Source organism: Stenella coeruleoalba (genome assembly GCF_951394435.1).
Source record: "Stenella coeruleoalba genome assembly, chromosome: 3".
Lineage (NCBI taxonomy): Eukaryota > Metazoa > Chordata > Mammalia > Artiodactyla > Delphinidae > Stenella > Stenella coeruleoalba.
In genome coordinates this window covers 153,777,025-153,797,189 of record NC_137148.1, presented here as the reverse complement: position 1 = coordinate 153,797,189, position 20,165 = coordinate 153,777,025, and the positions used below count along the sequence as shown (strand labels likewise).

General features: G+C 54.6%; 1 protein-coding gene across 1 annotated transcript; it reads left to right on the top strand.

Annotated features, from left to right (window-relative positions):
• The first annotated feature begins 1 nt into the window (after position 1).
• On the top strand, positions 2 to 20,055 carry GPRIN1 (G protein regulated inducer of neurite outgrowth 1). Its single transcript, XM_079918231.1, is given in 3 exon segments — positions 2 to 391; positions 16,146 to 16,387; positions 16,390 to 20,055. Coding segments are annotated over 2 exon segments (2,805 nt in total). The 5' UTR covers positions 2 to 391; positions 16,146 to 16,311; the 3' UTR covers positions 19,119 to 20,055.
• The last annotated feature ends 110 nt before the right edge of the window (positions 20,056 to 20,165 follow it).

The following is a 20,165-nucleotide window of genomic DNA, read 5'->3' as shown; positions in this document are numbered from 1 at the left end:
GGGCGGAGGGAAGTCCGCTGCAGCCAAGGCGCAGGGCCGGCGGGCTCAAGGCGCATGCAGCGCAGGCGCCTCGATGATCACGCACGCGCGGACCAGCGTGCACGCACGCTGGCCGACACGTGCAGACCAGCGCGCGCACTCAGAGTTGCACAAGCGCCGCGATGAAGCTCTGGGAAAACAGCAGCGCGGTCACTGGAAGAAGCTGCTTCGCTCAAACCTTTCCCCGCGAGAACGCTGATACGCACATACCACTGCGCACACCTGCTCACCGCAGAAAAACTCATCCCAGGGGAGGGGAAATGGGCAGTTGCCACGGAAAAAAGCAGAGTTCGGGCAACCAGTGCTCCACCCTTCCCGGAAAGGAGTCCGAAAGTTTGCGACCTCGGCTGAGGTGAGCAAGGGTATGCAGAAATCTTGGGAAGCCGACCAGGCGCCTTGAGCGGATGAGTATTGGCACTAGAGGGCCCCCAACACCGCCGCGGTGCAGGGAAGTAGGGGGGCGGAGATGCAGCTTTGCTGCGCAGAGGCCCCGCCTCCATCAAGGCGAAGGCACTGCTCTGATTGGCATAGAAGTTCCCCCGCCCCAACCTGTGATAGGCCCCGCCCCCGACGATGCAGTGCTCTTGCTCTCTTTTGCCGCAGCCGCGGGCTAACTTGACTCACCCATGCGGAAGCCCGGCTCTGCTTTGCCGCAATAACCCCCATTCTTGCCTGAGGAAGACCCAGCCCCTTCTCTGCCAGGTCCGACCTCCTTTCCCACTCAAACCTTGCTTCGCCCCTCCAGCCCCAAGGGCTGGAAGGAGCTTACTGTATTCAGTCAACCGCCAGGTGTTCAGCGCCCCCTCCTTCCCTGAGTTGTTCGGGGCGGGGGGTGGTGCCTGGCTCGAGAAGGCCTTGCACGCTGGGGGAGACCGGGGTCCACTCGGGTCACCTTGGCCTGCAGTGTACGAGCCTTTACTTCTGGAAGTAGGAGGCTTATGACAGACGTGTGTGTAGGGAGAACAAACCGGTGGGCTCCAATTCTCTGGCTCAACGTGCGGGTTCCAGGATGGCCAGATCCTTTTTGGCTGAATTAAGACATTATTTACAACCCACAGTCTGCAGGGATTGCAAACTCGTGGCCCTTAGGTTGAATTTGGCCTGTAGAGATGTTTAACTTTCTAGCACAAGGTTTAAATATTTTTCATTTGATTCCAGTTGGCGACAGTCCCTTTCCCTCCCTGTTGTGTGCCTCCCATCCACTTCACTCATTTTCATGAACTGCCTGACCTCTGAGGAATTTGAGTTTGCCAACCCCTTGCCAGCTACCAGCACCTGATATCCATTTTTAGATGCCCAAACCAGGTTCACCATCTGGCTTGTGAAGAGGTTTATTCCTCGTTCCCGGGTGCCAAGCCACACACCTGGTTTTCTGAGCTTGATTTTCTGCTCAGAGACCAGTATTCTCATCTGCAGAGGTCACTTTAAATGCATTCCAGGCACAAGCCCAGAAGTGACAACGGCAGATGCCAGCCCTGTGTCAGACCGAATTCCTGACTGTGAGTGCCTGTGTGAGCACACACAGCTCATGGGCTCCACCCTCAGGACAGGGACAGAGCCATTTCCCCAGTGCCCAGTATCTCCCAGGCATCCAGCACTTGCCTCCATTCATTTCACTTGAAACTGTCCTCAAGGATTCCTTATTAGCCCCAATTTATGGATGAGAGAATGGAGGCCAGAGAGGCAGAGTTACCTGCCCTAGGTCACATTGCTGGGAAGTGGCAAAGGCCACATCCAGACCCGAGCCTGACTCCGAAGCCCAGTTCCTTTGGAATTTTCCAAAAGGGACTTGCTCTGAGGAGAGACAAACAAAACCCACCAACAACAGGAAAATGTGGAGGCAGCAGAGTGTAGATAACAGATGCTTGCGCAATTTCATGGAGACTGCAAGTGAGATTGTGTGTGGGGGGGGGGGTGTTGAGTGTGCACACTAACATATGGATGCAGGTGTATCTCTGTTCACACGTGTACATGGAGGTTGCCCACACGTTGTGTGCATTTAGTCATTCGACAGTGTGTGTTGCTCACCTGCTCTGTTCTTAGAAGTAAGGGGCTGCAGGGAACAGCCCTGCAGGTCACTGCCCTGGCAGAACTCATGTCCATGGATCAGCAAATATATGGATCAAGATAATTTTGGGTTTTATGGAGAACATAAAACAGAGCAGGGCTTCCCTGGTGGTGCAGTGGTTGAGAGTCCGCCTGCCGATGCGGGGGAGGCGGGTTCGTGCCCTGGTCCTGGAGGATCCCACGTGCCGCGGAGCGGCTGGGCCCGTGGGCCATGGCCGCTGAGCCTGCGCGTCCAGAGCCTGTGCTCCGCAACGGGAGAGGCCACGGCGGTGAGAGGCCCGCGTACCACAAAAAAAAAAAACAAAAAAAAAAACAGAGCAATGTGATAGAATGTGACACAGTAAGGGTGGTGACCAGCATTCAATTGCGTGGTCAGGTCAAGCGTCTAAGGAGGCGAGGTAGAGCTGAAACCTGAATGAAAAGGAAGTGGCCTGGGAAATTTGGGGAGGGCGAGCATCACAGCACAGGAAGAGCCCTGCTGCGTCTCTGTGGACACGGTGTGTGTGGTTAGCGAGGCCACGCCTGGCCAGGCCTCTGAGATCTGTGGGTCCAGCCCCACCCCACCTGGTTCACACCTTCCTTTCCTTAGCCTGCTTCTTTCCTTCACCTGGACATCTGCCTGCAACTCTGCCTGTTGAAATCCTTCCCTCTTCTGAGCTTCCCCTAGTTCTCTAACCAGAACTGACTCCTCCTTGTCACCCCCATCCTCTCAGCTGTGCACACGGAGACCCCCTCCTCACACATGTCAGCATTCTGTGGACCTTTGCCGGCTGGGTAACCTGAAACTGCCCTCTCTCCTGATGAAGGGATGGGGGCTGTCCCTGTGCCCCACCATTCACCCATCTCCCTCCCTGTCTTCCCAACCCCACCCTTAGTAATGTGGCTCCACAGCCTTCTCTGGAACTTTATTTTTGTTTTCTCCCTTCCCTATTTATAGCTCTCTCCCCTCCGAACCATCCCTGCATCCATCCTGTTGCCTAGAAACCAGCTCTGGGCTGAGGGTGGGGGAAGGCCAGGCCGAGCCCAGGCAGGGGGAAGGAAGACCTGTCACCCACTCCCCTTCTCGGTACTGCCCCCAGGTTCCCAGAAGCCCACCTGCCCTCTGCCCAGTACCCACAGGTGTTTTTTAAAGATAAAACAAAATGTGAACAACAGCCTTTTTTGTGAAGTCCTTCATGGCTTCTAAAGGGCATGATGCACATGATTGCACTCACGCCTCTCAACACCCTGCCCCACTGGAGGCCCAGGCCCATTTTTTCAGATGAGGAAACTAAGGCTTTGGAAAGCAAAGGTCCTCTGGGTCAAGACTTCTCAGTAGAAACTCCATGGCTCTGCACTTGTTAGCCATAGGACATTGGCCTGAAACATGGAAAAGAAGATTTAAAAGCATAAATGATTCCATAATCTGTTAGTTGTAGAAGGGTAAAGAGAAAAATTTTGTCATGATCCTGCCACACACCAAGCCACTAGGCAGGCCCCCTACCTTGCCACTCCCCCATGCCACTTCCAGTGCCCCAACCGTGGCCCCACCATGGCCCTGCCGTGCCCAACTGCAGCTTAACTCCAGCCCTAATGCTTACCTTCCACAGATTGGACCAAGAAGCCTAAGTTTTGTTCCTGGCTCTGTCACTTCGACTGTGTGACCTTAGATAGTTCATATAATCTCTTTGAGCTTCCGTTTCTTCAGCTCAAACGTAAGGATGATAATTTCCACTCCTAAGTATGCTATTAGCCCACTCGAGGACTAATAAGAGAATTAAATGCAATACTGATGAGAAAGTGCTTTGAAACTGTAGAATACTGTAACATGTGAGTGATCAATTAGAATAGTAAATATTGTTATTATTGTTGTTATTAGGGCCAAAAGGTGGGGCAGGGGAGCCAAAGTGGGCCCTGGGATCAGAGAGGGAGCCCCTTACCTGTGCCCAGGCAGAAGCGTCCACTTCCCTGGCAGAATGAGGGGCGTGGTCGGGGGCTGCCTGAGAGCACCTGCAGACCACTGAGGAGTAGAGGAGGGCACAGAGACCCTCCTGCTCAAGTGCCCATGCTCCCTGTCCCCATCCCTGACTGCCCCGCTCCCTGTCCGCTACCCAAGGCCCATCTCTGCCTTCAAAATAGGCTTTCTGGGCAGAGTGGGGGAGAGGGCTGCCAAGGAGCAGCTGGGCCATGATTCAGCCTGAGTCACCCATCCAAATGCCAGGGTGGCCCCCAGCTGGGCAGCAGCTGAGCCTACAGCTGCTGTGGGGAGGGGACCTTTGTGGGCAGCAGGCTGTGCTCATAGGTGCCTGGACGAGGGGCTCTCATGAATATCAGGGCAGTGCTGTTGTGGGTCTGGGAGTGGTGCATATGAGGAGGTCAGGGTGAGGAAAATGACTCCATGGACATCAGTTACCTGCACTGACGGAGGAGGCAGGGTTTGTGTGTGTGTGTTTGTGTACACACGCACACCTGTGCACGCATGGCTGTTGCATGTATATCTGACTAAATGAAGAGGGGCTAATAGTGTGGGCAGGAGTTTGGCTGCCAGCTTTGTCACTTTCTGTGTGACCCTGGCAAGTTACTTAACCTCTATGAACTTTTGTTGCCTTATCTGTGAAATGGGAATAATAATAATATCAATCTCAGGTGGTTTTTCTTAAGGGTTAAATATAAAGAGATGACTGTAAAACACTTGGGCAGTCAGTAAATGGTACACCACCACCACCACCACCACCATCTAGGGGATACTGGGTTATGCCCTGCATGCATGAGGATGGATACATATCTGAGTGTATCCAGGGCTGTGTCCATACAAGCCTCAGGGGGTGAGGGGTCTGGGTGAGTGTTTCTTGAAGAAGCAGATGAATGTGTGTTGTGTGTGCACCTCTGAAGCAAAGAGAACTTTCCAGAAAGTTGGGTTTATATGGCATTGCCTGCCATGTGATCCTGCCCACCCTCCCACCTCTTTCTCCTTCTCTCCCTCCCTCTCTCTCTCCCCTTCTCTCTCTCTCTCCTCTCTGTCTCTCTCTCTCTCACACACACACACACACATACACACACCTTTCCTAGAAGCTGTGATTTACTGAAATTTGGCCTAGACCAGGACCAGTGTCCACGCAAGGGGTGAGGAACTGTGAATGCCACTGTACTGGAAATCTCAGACCTTCTCAAAGGCCTTTAGTCTCAAGCAAAGCTGGAATGGGGGCCAGATCCCAAAGGTGATGTGCCTGGATTTGAAAGCGGAACCATGTGTAGATATGAACATGAGATGTGCGTGTGTATTTGCATGTGTGTGGCGGTGGGGCTGGGGTGGCACTGGGGGGTGGCTGCTGTCTCTGCTCTGGTACAGTCTGCTTGTCTCCATGGTGCCTGTTGCCACACACGCTTGCTTTTCAGAAAGTCACTGGGATTGTTTATTCCACCCCCAGCCTGGGCGCCAGCCAAGGAGCTGCAGGCATTTGTTTATCTTCTGGTGTGTATGAGTGTATATGGCTTCACGGAGGCAGACCAACCAGAGATACGCACACACATACACTCACACTGGTGCGGGCAGTCATGTTGGTTGTCACAGTATGAGCCTGAACCCGATGAGCCACGGTCCGGGCCCAGGCAGACTCGCTCCACGTGGGGACAAAGATGACCCTCAGCAGCTCCAGGCAGACACACCACCAATTTAGCACCCCCTAAGGCTCCAAGGAAGGGGGAGAGCCAGTTGCCCTGGCTGTGGTCCTTTGCTCTACTTCTACCCCTGGAACTAATCACTGCACAGTGATTGGCCAGGCCTGGGTCACTGCCCATCCCTAGAAATGGCAGTGGGTCCATCCCACTCCACCACATGGACTGGAGTGAGGACGCGGTTCCTCAAGGAAAATGGAGGTCCTGTGGTCAGACAAGGGTACACAGTGCTGGGCTTGCCATACCCTGGCATCCACCACAAGTGTTACACTATGCTTGGTCCCTGGGGATTTTTTTCTCCCTGCATCCTCCTCAGAGCTCCGAGAGCTAAGAATTACAAATGATGAAGTTGAGGCCTAGAGAGACCTCAGTCAAGGCCACACAGCTAGCAACTGCCAAAGTCAGAATGTGAACCCACGCTGCCTACCTCCGTGCCCTTTTTGAGCTCCTGCTCCGCCTTGGCAGGTGTTTTGTTTTGTTGTCTGAAAATTTTCATTTTTAAACGTGTTTTTTATCAACAAGTCACCGTGGAACAAGAGTGGTTGGAGTGTGGCAAAGGGCACCGATGGAAAAAGGCCCTGACTGTGCACATGTAGCAGACATGGCCAGAGCTCTGACTACATCCCCTCAGATGACCATACTATTTCTGTGCCCACCAGTAGGACTCCCAACAGCCAGTACCCGCATCATTATCGAAGAGCTGTCCTCGGGCTATGGAACCCACTTTGTCCACATGCACTGTGGGCTAGAAGTGCTTGGGAATTAACACACAGCCCCATGGGCTGGCTCTTCACCAATGTCTGCCAGATGCTGGGATATAAATACACCAGCTCCCTTGCCCTCAGCCAGGGGAATTCTGAGATGTGCATTTACCCCCTTTCCCAAGACTTCCTGCAGGATTAAGCCTCACTCACCCACTGTGGTAGCTGGCTTGATAACCACCTCTTATTGGATGCCTTCCCTTCCTGGGTCACCTTCCCACTCCCCTGCTGGTGTCCCTGCACCTCCCAAATAAACCATATTCCCTGAATCTTCATTTCAGGGTCTGTGAGCTGCCCCAGGGTGCTGGATCCCATCCTATCCTTCCACACTGAGCATCTGGGCCCAGGCGTTATGATCTCCTTTCTTGGCCTCTCCCTTTCCCTCTCTACTGTCCCCCTCCCATCAGGACTTGAATGCCTCCAATGCCCCTGTAGAGATTATCAGATCCCCTTTCTCCCTCCAAGCCCAAACTTGAGAGTCATCTACTTGCCCTCTCCACCTCCTTGCTCCCATTAACTCATCAGTCCCTGCCCCACCCCACCCCAGTCTGGCTTCCACCCCCACCACTTCAGTAACCATGCTTTCATCAAATTTCCATTATCTTTTTTTCAAGTCCAGAGGACAACTCTCAGGCTGTATCTTGCCTTCCTGATGCAGTTTACCCTGACCTCCTTCTGGAATGTTCTCTCCCCTTGGCTTCTGAGACATCACACTCTCCTGGGTTTCTTCTGGTTTCTCAGACCACTTTTTCTCATTCTTCTTTTGCAGCCTCCTTTTCCCTTAATGTTGATGTTCCTCAGGATGGGCCCTTGTCTCACCCTATTTTGGCCTATACTCTCCCCTCATGTACCAACACACCTCTCCTGACCTCCATCACCAGCTCCCTGGTCTGTCGCCAGGCCTCGCCACTTCAGAGCTCAGTTTTGGACTCGGATGTCTCAGTGTGGCTGTTTCACAAGTCCCTTCTTTCCCCAGGGTTCATCAGGTATCTGTCCTCCAACCATTTGGCTCCCCAAGGCAGAACCTCAGAGGGGCAGCAGAATCCTCTCTCCACTCACACTCACATCCACCCCATGATGTAGACATGTTGACTTTACCCCTAAATAGTTATCAGATCTGGCCCCTCCTCTCCATCCCAATGGTTCAGGCATCATTACCTCTCACCTGGGCAGCTGCTACGGCCTCCTCACTCATGCCCTGATCCTGCTCCCATCCGCACTTGCCCTGCCCCGGGGTGGGGGTGTGGGGGGCTTTTTAGATCACAGCCACGTTCTTGCTACTTTTCATGTCTTGTGAACCTGCCCAAGCCTCGATGTCTTCATCTGTATCATGGAGCCGATGATGTTTACCTTGAAGGACTGTAGGGAAAGTAAAATGAAACGATGAGCGTAGAAAAGGGTTTGTAAACTGTGAAGCGAAGTGCCATTGTGGCAATGAATGAGCAATTTTCAGGGCCAGAGACGTGGGGAAGCCGCCCTTGCATGAGTGTTGTCCGTGGTGCTGAAAATTGGTTCTGTGCTCCCGTTATTGGCTTCCCTGGGATGCTGGCTAAAGACGTCATCCGTTAGATTTTTTTTTTTTTTTTTCTTCTTCATTTGCCATCTAGATTTAAAAAAAAAAAAAAGAAATTTTTTTTTAACGATCACGGTGACTTATGGTTCACCAGGTAAGTGAGAGGAATAGAAAGTAAGGGTGAAGCTTGAAGTTTCAGGAGTTAACTTCACTACTAACGCACACAACTGATTTATCATCAGTATCTCAGTTTTCTTATCTGAAAAACGGGGATATAATACATTAATATTAACTTGCTTATAAGTGATTGGAAATTGAAATTAGATGAAACCGGAAAACAAAATTAAGGTAACGTTAGTTGTTAGGTTAACTTGCGGGCTTTACCATAAAAACACTGCCCCTAAATAAGCATTATATTAACGTTAGTTGTTACCATTTTTAGTAGGTGGTTTCACAGTACAAGCGAGAGGGCTTTATCACCTCTTGGCCATTACAGACATTTTTTCTTCTCTGGGAAGTCAAAGGGGAGGGGACAATTTCTCTGCTGAGAAAAGTTAAGGCAGGGTGGGCAGCAAGTCCTCCTGTCCTTGGCAATTCAGATTCAGCTGGAAGGCCCTTAACACCTACTTCAGGCTCCTTCATCCTTCCGAGACCACTTACTGTGAGGTGATTAATGTTAGTCCCACCTTACAGATCGGGAAATTGAGACTCGGAGAGGTGAAATGATTTGCTTGAGGGTACCCAGGAGGAGGAGAACCCGGCTTGCATAGACTAGAAGGTGGGCGGGCACCCCGGCTAGGGAGGCCGGTAGCGGGGAAATCGAAGGCGCTCCCCCGACCACGCAGGTCCCTCCACTCCCGGGAGCGTGGGTGGAGGCGAGACAAAGGGGGCGGAGGCGGGGCGAGGTGAGGGGGAGAAGGCCGGAAGTACGGCCAAGGCGGAGGCGGGAAATTCCGCGCAGGGGGAGCTCGGAGATCGCGCAGACCTGGGTCCCGCTCCAGGGGCCGAGTATCCGCGGACAAGCGGCTTCCCCTCTCTGGGCCCCAATTTCCTCCTCGGTGAAACAAGCAGACAGCGTTCACCGGGCTGGATTGAGTGAGACCTGACAGCGCGCCCCTCCCTCAACAGGGGCGAAGCAAATAGGCAGCCTCTCCACCCCTTAGTCTCCTGTCTGTGAAATGGGAACCAGGTCGAGGAGGGCGGGGAACCCAGGAGCCCAGCGGCCGTGGTGAGGGGCGGCAGGCGAGGGGCGCCCCTCCCTCCTTTGGGCCCCTACTTCCCTGCGGGCACCGCCCCCTCCCGGGTTCTGAGGCCGCGAGTCGGCCAGTGCGCATGCCCGGGGCGGGGCGCGGGGCTGGAGCGCGTAGCCGGCGCGGAGGACGGCGTAGCGGAGTCCGCGGGTCCGCCCGCCAGCCCTGCCGGAGGCAGCCGAGGCAGCTTGGGCGGCGGCGGTGGCGGTAGCGGTGGCGGTGACGGGAGTCGGAGCGCAGCGCGCCGGGGAGACGGAACGGCGGCACAGCCGGGTAAGCGCCGCGCCTGCACCTGCTGCCCGCTCCAGGTGGGCGGTGTCGACCGCCTTCTTCGGCTCGCGGCCGCCCCAGAGCCGCTGTCCAGGGTCCTCGAACCTCCTGGGTGGCGGGGTTTGGGCACCGTGCGCAGCGTGTGTCTGGCGTGCGCCCGGGTGAATATACGCGCGCGGCCGGGGCGGCGGGTGTCCATTTCCAGGTTCCACTCAGGGGCGGGGCGGGGGTGGGTCCGCAGTCCTGGCCGAGCACCCGAGGGGCCCTGCGGGCCAGCCCACCCTGTAAGACCCCGGCCCCGCTCCTGGCCTCGCCGCTGACTGCCGCTTTGTTTGGCGCGGTGGTGCGGGAGGGGACGCTTCCCGCCACCGCGGGGAGGGGACGCTTCCCGCCACCGCGGGGAGGGGTCCGCCCGCGTTGATTCATTTTCCCCCTGGAGCGAGCTCGGCGCTCGAGTGGTTCTATTGGCACCATGGAGCACATTCGCTGTCGCACGCTCAGTGTGGACTACACGCTGGGACTCCATCACACACACTGTCACACACTCACCGCTCGAGGCCACAGGTCTACACCCACTGTGTCCCTTGATCATTCCATCAGACTCATACACATGGTCACCTGTGCACCCACCCCGTACACCTTTGGTACACACCCAGGCATAGCTACACACTCACACCAGCCATTGCCTATCACAGCACACTCAGCAATACTCCCCGATCACAAAGCACTCGCAGCCATCCTGCTCTGGCCTGCTTGCGCCTATTCACGTCATGGTATCCCTCATGTACCCCCGGACCCCGGAGCAGGCGTGTCACACACTCCGTCACACACTTTTAGCTTGCTCTCCACACACACACACCCACTCCTGCATGTCTAGTCTTGCTCTCCTGTGGATAGACGGACGGATGGTCTGGAGGCCATTTCTGGAAGGAAGACTGGTTATCACCCTTTGCTAGACTCCATCTCCCCTCCAGCCCCAGGGAGGAAGCTTTGCTGCTCTGAGGGTTGTAGGAGACAAGCGGATGAGAGAGTGAAGTACAGCACACCAGGATTGTAACACACACACACACTCTTTCTCACACACCTGCTGAAGTACCACAAGCCTTTGTCAGTCTTATCACCATGGGAGGAGGTGTTTGCAGGTGCCTGGCGCCCTGGCTCCAATTAGGGAAGAAATCCTGAAGGGAAAATAACTGGCTGGTCAGGTCTCTGGGCCTGAGTGAGCATTCACAGGGGCTTCTCTGCCGGGGGGCAGGGCACAATCACTTGTGCACATACCCAGGCCATCCCTCCAATGAGTGAGGCTCTGAGGCCATGTGGCCACACATGTGCATACCCACAGGGTCCAAGTGGCCACCATGAGACACAGGGCATTCTGCACATGTGCACACCAAGTTATTGAGCAGAAGGTAGGAGCCAGGCCCTGGCTCCCCAGGCTGGCCTAAGCTGGTGCAGATGTCCACAAGCCACCTAGGTGCTCTCCTGCATGCTGGGTGAGCCAGCCCATACAACCGGGGGTCATTTCAATCTTTTACCTCAACCGGGCGGGAGAAGTGCGCAGGCTTATCTGCTCATAGGGTGTTCCCAAAGGCGGGTTCCCGCACGGAGGACACTCTTGCTTCCTTTCCTAGACGTTCCCTCACACTGTTACCTGTTAGGTCCAGGGGATTGGGAGGACCCTTGGCATGACCCTGAAGAGCAGAAAGGGGTCTTAAGAGCCAAGCATCAGTGTCCAGAATCTCAGCTGATATGAGTGGGAAGAACCAGGCTTTGGATTCAGACAAAACAGGCTTTGAATTAGAGCCCCCCATCCCACCTGTGTGCCCTTGGTCAAGTCTTTTCTCCCTCTGACCTCAGTGTCATCTGTGAAATGGGATGATAATGCCCCCCTCGTGAGATTGTTGTGGAGTCCAGGTGCTAAAATGAGCCTGAGAATGCTGCGTCCAGGGCTGAGCGCACAGTGGGAGAGTGATGGGGCTGGGTTCCAGTGGGAGATGGGAGGTGAGGAGGTAGGGCCCCAGGCCTGAGTTGCCTTTTGGAGAAGAGGCTGGCCGATACCGAGGCTTCTTTGAGAACCAGGAAAAGTCTAGCAGAACTGTGAGCAGCAGAGCCTCTGGGAATGGTATCTTGGCAGATCTTAAACCCAGGGCTCAGCCAGCTCTACTAAATATAGCTACATCCTCTCCCCCATTTCACAGATTGGGAAATGGAGGTTCAGGGTGTGGAAAAACTCACCCAAAGTCATGTAGGAAGTCAATGACTAAGCTGGGGCTTGACCCCACATCTTTCTAACTCCCTGGCCAGGCTCTCTGTCCCAATCCGGGACCTTATCCCGTATCAGAGAATTGTGAGCTGAGAACTAAGAAGCCGGCCTCTTCCAGGAGGACTTTTGGAAGGGGTATGTTACCAGCTGGGCCATGCCTGCCTCTTGGAACCTCAGTTTCCTTCTCTGGAAAATAAGAACACAACATCTGCCTGGAAAGTGTATAGGATCTGCACATAATAAGCATAGTAAGGGCTTGAGGTCACCTCCCACCTTTCTTGGCATCTAGGTCAAGGGTCAAAACTCAGGTGACTACCGGCCAGGTGGGCAGCATGCATGAAGGGCTGCTATAAGAAGAATGATGGTGCAAATCAGTGATCAGTGGCAGCGGGCAGTCAACCTCAGTGTCCAGGACACCACTGGGAGGGGTAGAGATGGTGGCTAATTGGAGAGTGTACCCCCAACTAAGGAAGTAGCCACTGCTTGGCTCCAGCTGACTGCTGCCATGCAGGAAGCATGCTCAGATTGCCAAGTTTTAGTTTTCCAAGAGAAGCTAGAAATCTGATTTTTACATGAAACCTTCTAATTTTTAAATGTTGATGACTAAATTCCTTAAAAAAAATTTTTAAGCACTCTGAGTTAAGCATGTCTAAGGGTGAGGTTTTGCCAGTTTGTGCCTGTGCTGCTGGCCCTCCCTCCCCTGCCCCCTCCTGGGACCACAGCTGGGCTCTGACAGGCTGAGTAGATAAAAACAGGCCTTGCATGTACACAGCCCAGACCTAAAGTAGCAGAGACGTGCACACCCCTCATCTTTAATTCTCCCTGCAGCCCTGTGGGAGCAGGGGGTAGGTTTGTTAGGGTCCCCAGTGAGGAGATGGGACTGGCCTGAGGTCACAGAGCTGGTAAATCAGGGAGCTGTCCCAACTTACTACCCATGCCTCACCCAGGGGTAGGGAGCCTGTTGGAGGGGCTGGTGTGAGAGGACCCCAGGGCTGAGCTACCAGGGGTGAAAGGAAGGGTGGTGAAGACTCAGAGCACACCTCCTATAGCCCTTGGTGACTCCTTCCAGTTCCAGCCCAAGCTCCCCATACACCTGCCATTTTTATGCTGATGAAAACCAGATCCGAAGAATTGCAGCAGACCTCTCCTGTGTTTCAAACCTGTCTCCCAGCAGCCTCCTGGCTATCTCCCCTATAAGTCCCCCAGGTACCCCAGTTCAACTTCCCATAACCCAGTCCCGCACCATCCTCTGCAAACTGCCCCTCCCCCCATGCCCCCATTTTGGTGATAACCCTTATCCCCCCAAGTCTCATATGCCCAAAGCTTGGGGGACCCAGTCGTGAACAATACCAGCTGAGTCCCCATCCAGGGACCTGAGAGCTAGGCGGGGACCCAGAGGTGTAAAGGGCTACAAGCAGAATGACAAGAGTCTGGTTAGGGGCAGAACAAGAGGCCACAGGGACCCTGAGGAAGCTGGTAGGCAAAGAAGGCTCACTGGAGGAGGAGGCATTTAAACTGAGGACTGAAGGTTTAATAAAAGCCAAGCGGGAAGGTGTGTAGAGGCCAAGATTGGAAAGAATGTGAACCCATGGTTGAACCCAAAGAGGTTTCGTGTGTGTGTGTGTGTGTGTGTGTGTGTGTGTGTGTACACATGCTTTGGGGGATGGAGTGCATAATGAAAGATAAAGCCCAGCAGGTGAGTAAATACACAGGGGCTTAGAAGCACATTGAAGAGTTGGAACTTGACCCTATAAGTAACAGGGAGTCATTAAAAGTTTTTTTTTTTTCCTGTTTTTAAAAAAATATGTGCACAAAACCAAAATTCAAGTGTCGCAAAGGGGCATTCAAAAAAAATCCCTTCCACCTCCAGATCCCTGGTCTCGCTTCAAAGGCAATCACTGCTAAAAGTTTCATGGGTTTCCTTCCAGAAATTTTCTCTTTATAAATAAACCTACAGATGTGTATTTGTCCTTGTCCTTGCCTACCCGCATGGGATCCCACTAGCCATGCTATCCTCTGGCTTTTTTTCACTTAATTTATCTTGGGCATCTTTCCTCATCACTCCACACATTCTAACAGCTGTGGGGGAGGGGAGGTCCTCTGTGCTTGTCCCACATTTTACAAACCCACTTCCTGGTTTTCTTCTCATCACCAGCCATGTTCTCAATGCACCATTTGTCTGTCTTCAAGACCACCCCAGAGGTGGGCTTGCTGGCCCAAATGCTGTATGCATTGTAAACTGATATGAATTGATAAATGTCCTTCCAAAAACATTACAACCAATTTACTTCCCCCGAAAAAGCAAGGAGGGTTTTGAGCCAAGGAGTGGCATGGTTGGACTAACATCATAGACAGGTCATTCAGTCATTCATTTAACGAATATTTATTGGGAGCCACTTGCTTACTATGTGCCAGTCATTGTTCTCAACCCTGAGACCACATCAGTAAACACAGCAAAGTCCCCACACTTCTGGAGACGACATTCTGATGGTAGAGACAAATCACGAGCAATAAACAAACATATGCAATATGGTGGCTGGAGACAGGTACCATGAAGAAAAACTGATTGGGGCAAGGGGGATGGAAAGCGTCAGCCAGTGTTGTGAAGGAGGCTATTTTACACAGGTTGGGTCAGGGAAAGCTTCAGGGAGATGCAGATGTTGGGAAGGAAAGCATTTCAGGCAGAGGAGACAGCGAGTGCAAAGGCCCCAAGGCAGTGGGTTCAAGGATCAGCGGGGCAGCCAGGGTGACTGAAGCAGGGTAATCACAGGAGAGCAGTAGGAGACAAGGCCAAGAGCGGTGACGGGGCCAGAAAATGCAGGAACTTGTGGGCTATGGTAAGGAGTTTACTTCTACATTGTATGAGATGGCGAGACATTGCATGGTTCTGGGCAAAGGAGGGACATGATCTACCTTGAGTTTTACTAAGATCCCTCTGATTCCTGTGTTGAGAAAAAACTATATGGGGTGAAGGAAAAAGCAAGGATAATCCAGGTGGGAGAAAGTGCAGGTTTGGCTCAGGGTAGTGGCCAAATTCTCGATATATTTTGAAGGTAGATCCATTATGTTTTGCTGATGATGGGATGCCGGGTGTGAGAAAAAGTCAAGGGATATTGGCCTGAGCACCAGCAATATGGCTTTGGAGAAGATGGCAGGAGGAATGGGTCTGGGGGGAATTGGGAACTCTGCTTGCTTTGGCCGCTGAGTGTATAATAAAACAGAGTTGCATGCAGATCCAGCTGCCTGCCAGACCCTCTCCCTGATATCCCCCAGGCACCACACACTCAGCTTGTCCAAAATGCAACTCCCCCTTCTCCCGGATCTGTCGTCCAGCACCCACCACCCTAGCCAGCATCCTGCAGGCCACCCCCACCATCACCTCTTACCGCCAGCTGGTTCCTGTTAGTTTCCCTCAGACCTCTCAATCCTGCCAACTCTTCATTCCCACAACCTTCGCTGTACCATCTCTCATCTAGACTGTTGCAGAGAAGGGGCTGGGTAAACGAATGAAGAATTAGATGAATGAGAGATTGAATAAATGATTGGGCAGCCCCTCCCCTCCAGCCTCCACACCATCCCTGAGCAACCTTTGAAAACACACATTTCAGACTGTGTCCTTTCCTTGACTGTAAACCATTCCCATCTCCCCAGGGCCTACACAGACATAAACTGGTGATCTGCAGACATATTTTGTTTGGGCCACATACTGGTTTTTTTTTTTTAATCTTGAATTAATTGGGACATTTTACAGTAAACTTCTATATTTCCCACTTCTGACTGATACTACTAAGATGCATTTCTCCAGGGCAGTACTTGGCTGATGGAGTATGGCTCCCCCTTTAGACAGGGCATGTGCTCTCCACTTTGCCTTAGTCCCCACCACTCCCTACTGTTCTGTACCCAGTCTGTTTCCCTCAATTAAATTACCTACCTGGCTCCTATGGCATCAGAATTTGTGACCCATGGCCTAAAGGAGAAAAGCATAACTTCTAGGTAGCATGTTGCATGGGGTGGGCTGATAAGGGAGGGGTGATGGTAGATGGAGTGGAAAAGTTAGACTGTGGCCAAGTTGTGAAGGGCCTTGAATGCCATTTTAGGAAGCCTTACCTTTATCCAGAGGGCCACTGGGAGCAGTGAAGCAGGGGAATGACATAGTTGGGTTCATGTTTTTAGCCCAGACCCTATGGGCGGGAGGGGACCAGACAAAGGCAGAGAACGTGGTGAGAAGCCCCACCTGCTAGAAAGAGAGTGAGAAGGAGGAGGGCCAGATGGAGGCTCCTCCCCACTGGATCCCCTCTGAGTCTGAGTCTGCTCTCTCTGTGTTTCAGAACCAGACAGAAACCTGGGGCCCAAGCATGGTCATGAGGGCAGTTGGGCAGCGCTGAAGACCCAGCCTGGCTCCAGCTGCTTCGAAAGGACTCCAGCCCCCCAGGACCCCAGCCCACAGCCCTCTGCTGCCCACAGGATGGGAGCCTGGGGGCTGGGAGCCTGGCCATGAGGGACTGCTGCCCCTCCCAGCAAAAGGCCAGCCCTGCGCCCCCAAGGCACACCCCTGCCCAAAGCCCAGGCATGGACACAGCAACCCCACTGGGGCTGGGGAAAGGGCATCGTGCTCTGAGGGCCCTGGCAGGAGTTTGGCCTTCCCCTCCCTGACCTGCATCCCTCCCCAAGAGGCAGCCGCCAAGGAGACATTAGGGACACATGGAGCCTTGATCTCAGGGACACCAGAAACCACCTTCTCTGGGAAGCCAGAGCCTGTGTCCTCAGTGAAAACTGACCCTTCACCCTCAGAAAACAGAAATCCTATGTTATTACAGAAGATGGATTCCAAGTCTTCAAAGCAGGCAGATTCCATTTCCATAGGAAAAGAAGATGCCGGGTCCTTGAGGAAGGCAGATCCCATGTTTACAGGAAAGACGGAGCCTGTGGCTTCTGGAAGGATGCATCCTGTGACCCCAGAAAAGGAGGATCCTGGATCATTGGGAAAGGTAGATCCTGAGTGCTCCAGCAAGGTGGATACAATGTCTGCAAGGAAGGAGTATCCTGTATCCTTGGGCAAAGTGGATCCTGCATTCCCAAAAAAGGAGGAGCCCAGGTATTCAGGAAAAGACCTTCAAGTGTCCTCAGAAGAGGTGGGTCCTGCATCTGCAGGAAAGACAGATCTTGTATCCTTGGGAAAGAGAGATCCTGAGCTATCTGAAAAGGTGGATCCCGTGTCCTTGGAAAACACGGATTCTGCATCTGTAGGAAAGACAGATCCCGGGTCCTTGGGTATGCTGACTCCAGGGTCATCAGGCAAAATCAAGCCTGTATCCCCTGGAACAGTGGCTCTGGGGTCATCTGGAAGGGTGGATCCTACTCACTTAGGGATGACAGAGCCTGCATCTATGGTTAATGCAGAAACCGTGTCCTCTACAAAAGAGGACCCTCAGTTCCTGGGAAAGATGGATCCTGCCTCCTCAGGAAAGCAAGAATCCATGTCTATGAGAATGACAAAAACCATGTCTACTGGACAGGTGGATACCATGTTTTCAGGAAAGATGGATCCTACATCTTTGAAAAACATGGACCCTGTGTCTTCAGGCAAGACGGGTCCAGTTTCTTTGGGAAAAGTGGATCCTGTGTCCTCAGGAAAGCCAGAGCCCTTTTCTCCTGGACAGGCAGAACTGATGTCTGTGGGAAAGACAGAAACTGCATCCTCAAGAAAGGAGGACCCAGTGTCCTCCAGAAAGGGGGATCCCATTTCTGTGGGAAATACAAAAACATCATCTTCTGGAAAAGTGAATCCTGAATCATCAGGAAAGATAGACCCTGTGTCCTCAGGCCCAGCGGGTCCCCCATCCTCTGTAAAAACTGAGACAGTGACTGGAGGAAAAGCAGATCCACTGTCTTCAGAAACGTCAGGTCCTGTGGCCCCTGGAAAGGTGGGTCTCATGGCCTCAGGGAAGGCTGATCCCCCGACCTTGGGTAAAGTGGACCCTGTGTGCAAGGGAAAGGCAGAAACTGTTCCCCCTGGAGACATGAACTCCGAGTCTGCAGGAAAGGTGGCCCCCACGACCCTAGGAAAAACAGTCCAGGCATCCTCGGGAAAAGCAGAAGCTGTCCCAGAGGGAAAGGTGGATCCTCTGCCTCTAGAGAAGGGCAATCCTATGAACTCCACGAAGGTGGATCCCGGGGCTTCAGGGAAAGCAGAACCCAAGTCTGAGGGCAAAGCAGAAACAAGGCCCCCTGGGCAGGAGGGCACTGCCTCATCAGGAAAAGCAGAGGCTAAATCTTTGCAGGAGAAGCCGCTGACCTCGGAGAAGGGGGATCCTGGATCCTCTATTGTCTCTGGGAAGTTGGAGCCTGTAGCCCTGGGGAAGACTGACTCTGCGCCTCAGGGAAAAGGGGAACCCCCATCCTCGGGGAAGCAGGCCCACCTGACCCTGGAGAAGACGGAGGCCTCCTCCTCCAGGCAGGCAGATGACAAACCCTGCGGCTCCACTTCTTACCCCGCGGATAGCGGGGGTCGCGTGGAGCCAGCGCCACTGCCCAGCTCCGAGGCCTGCAGCCTTGGCCAGAAGGACCCGGCGGCCACTAGGGCCGAGAGAAACCCGGGCCTGGAGGCCGTAGCGCCGTCGCCGGGGCCGCGAACTCGCGACAACTTCACCAAGGCGCCGTCGTGGGAGGCGAGCGCCACGCCGCCACGCGAGGACGCGGGCACGCAGGCGGGCTCGCAGGCCTGTGTGTCGGTGGCCGTGAGCCCCATGTCTCCGCAGGACGGCGGGGGCGGCTCGGCCTTCAGCTTCCAGGCGGCGCCGCGCGCACCCAGCCCCGCGCCCAGGCCGCCCTCTCGCCGGGACGCGGGCCTACAGGTGTCACTGGGCGCCGCTGAGACGCGCTCCGTGGCCACGGAGCCCATGACGCCGCAGGCCGCCGCGCCGCCCGCCTTCCCCGAAGTGCGGGTGCGGCCGGGTTCCGCACTGGCAGCCGCCGTGGCGCCCCCAGAGGCCGCTGAGCCGGTGCGCGACGTGAGCTGGGACGAAAAGGGCATGACGTGGGAGGTGTACGGCGCCGCCATGGAGGTGGAGGTACTGGGCATGGCCATCCAGAAGCATCTGGAGCGACAGATCGAGGAGCACGGCCGCCAAGGGGCGCCCGCGCCGCCGCCCGCTGCGCGTCAGGGCCCGGGCCGTGCGGGCTCCGTGCGCACCGCGCCCCCAGAGGGCGCAGCGAAGCGCCCACCCGGCCTCTTCCGCGCGCTGCTGCAGAGTGTGCGCCGGCCGCGGTGCTGCTCACGGGCCGGACCCACGGCCGAGTGATCTGCTCCCCTTTTGTACGCCCGGGTTTCCAACCTTCTCAGGCTCCCTTCTTGACCCCAGACCCCTAGAAGGGATCCCCTCGACGCGTGACAGGCCTCCGAGGGGCGGGCAGCCTCTAGGGTCTTATCTTGTCTTTCCAGCCCCCTCCCCTCCTAAACACACAAATGAACGCCCTCTACCCGGCTCCCTCGTGGTCATGAGCCCACGAACCCAGCCCTGACACCCCACTGTCCCCTCACAGCCCTCAGTTCCACCCCCTCCCGGTCACACTGGGCAACCTCTGGGGACCCGCTCAGCACCCACGCTCCCAGCCCTGAGAGCTGAGGCAGGCTCCTGAGATGTCCAGACTGGTGCACTGTGGTCTCCAGCGGCGGCCAGGTCCCCAGAACGGGAGAGACTGTGTACAAAAACCCCAAGTGTGCGAGGATTGACATGTGAGACCCCCCGATGTGCAAGGCCCCGGGTGTATGCGAGTGCATGTCCATGCAGCGGGCTGGCCCCATGGCCTGGGCATCTCTTGCATGCTGGTAGTTGTCCCCAGTTCCTGTCTCCCCCTCACCTGGCCCAATCCGCAACCCTATCCCCACCCTCACTGGACACTGGTCCACAATTCGCAGACAGGCCAAAGGCAGCTGCAGGAGTGCCCTGGGGGCGCAGCTGAGTCACAGAAAGGGGAGAGGGCTCAGACAGGTCCGGGGATCAGAGTCAGAGGCTCACAGACAGCCTGGGTGACAACTGGTCTTGGGTATTGGGGGCAGGATGGAGAGCTCATTCTACAACCACAGTAGTCCCTGAAAGACCACCCTCTCCAGCCCTCGGTCCCCCAGTGCTGTGAGCCCCACAAGTCCCTTGTGACAACTCAGTTCCTGTGTCCCACCCCTCCAGCCGCGGTTTTTGGCTACAAACTGTCACAATATATACATTGGTAATAAAATACTCCCCCAACTCTTGTCAGCTGTGATTGGCTACAAGCAGACGGGGGTGGAGCAACATGATATCTTATTATGTTCAGGGAGGGGTAGGTATAATTTGGGGGTAACAAGGCTC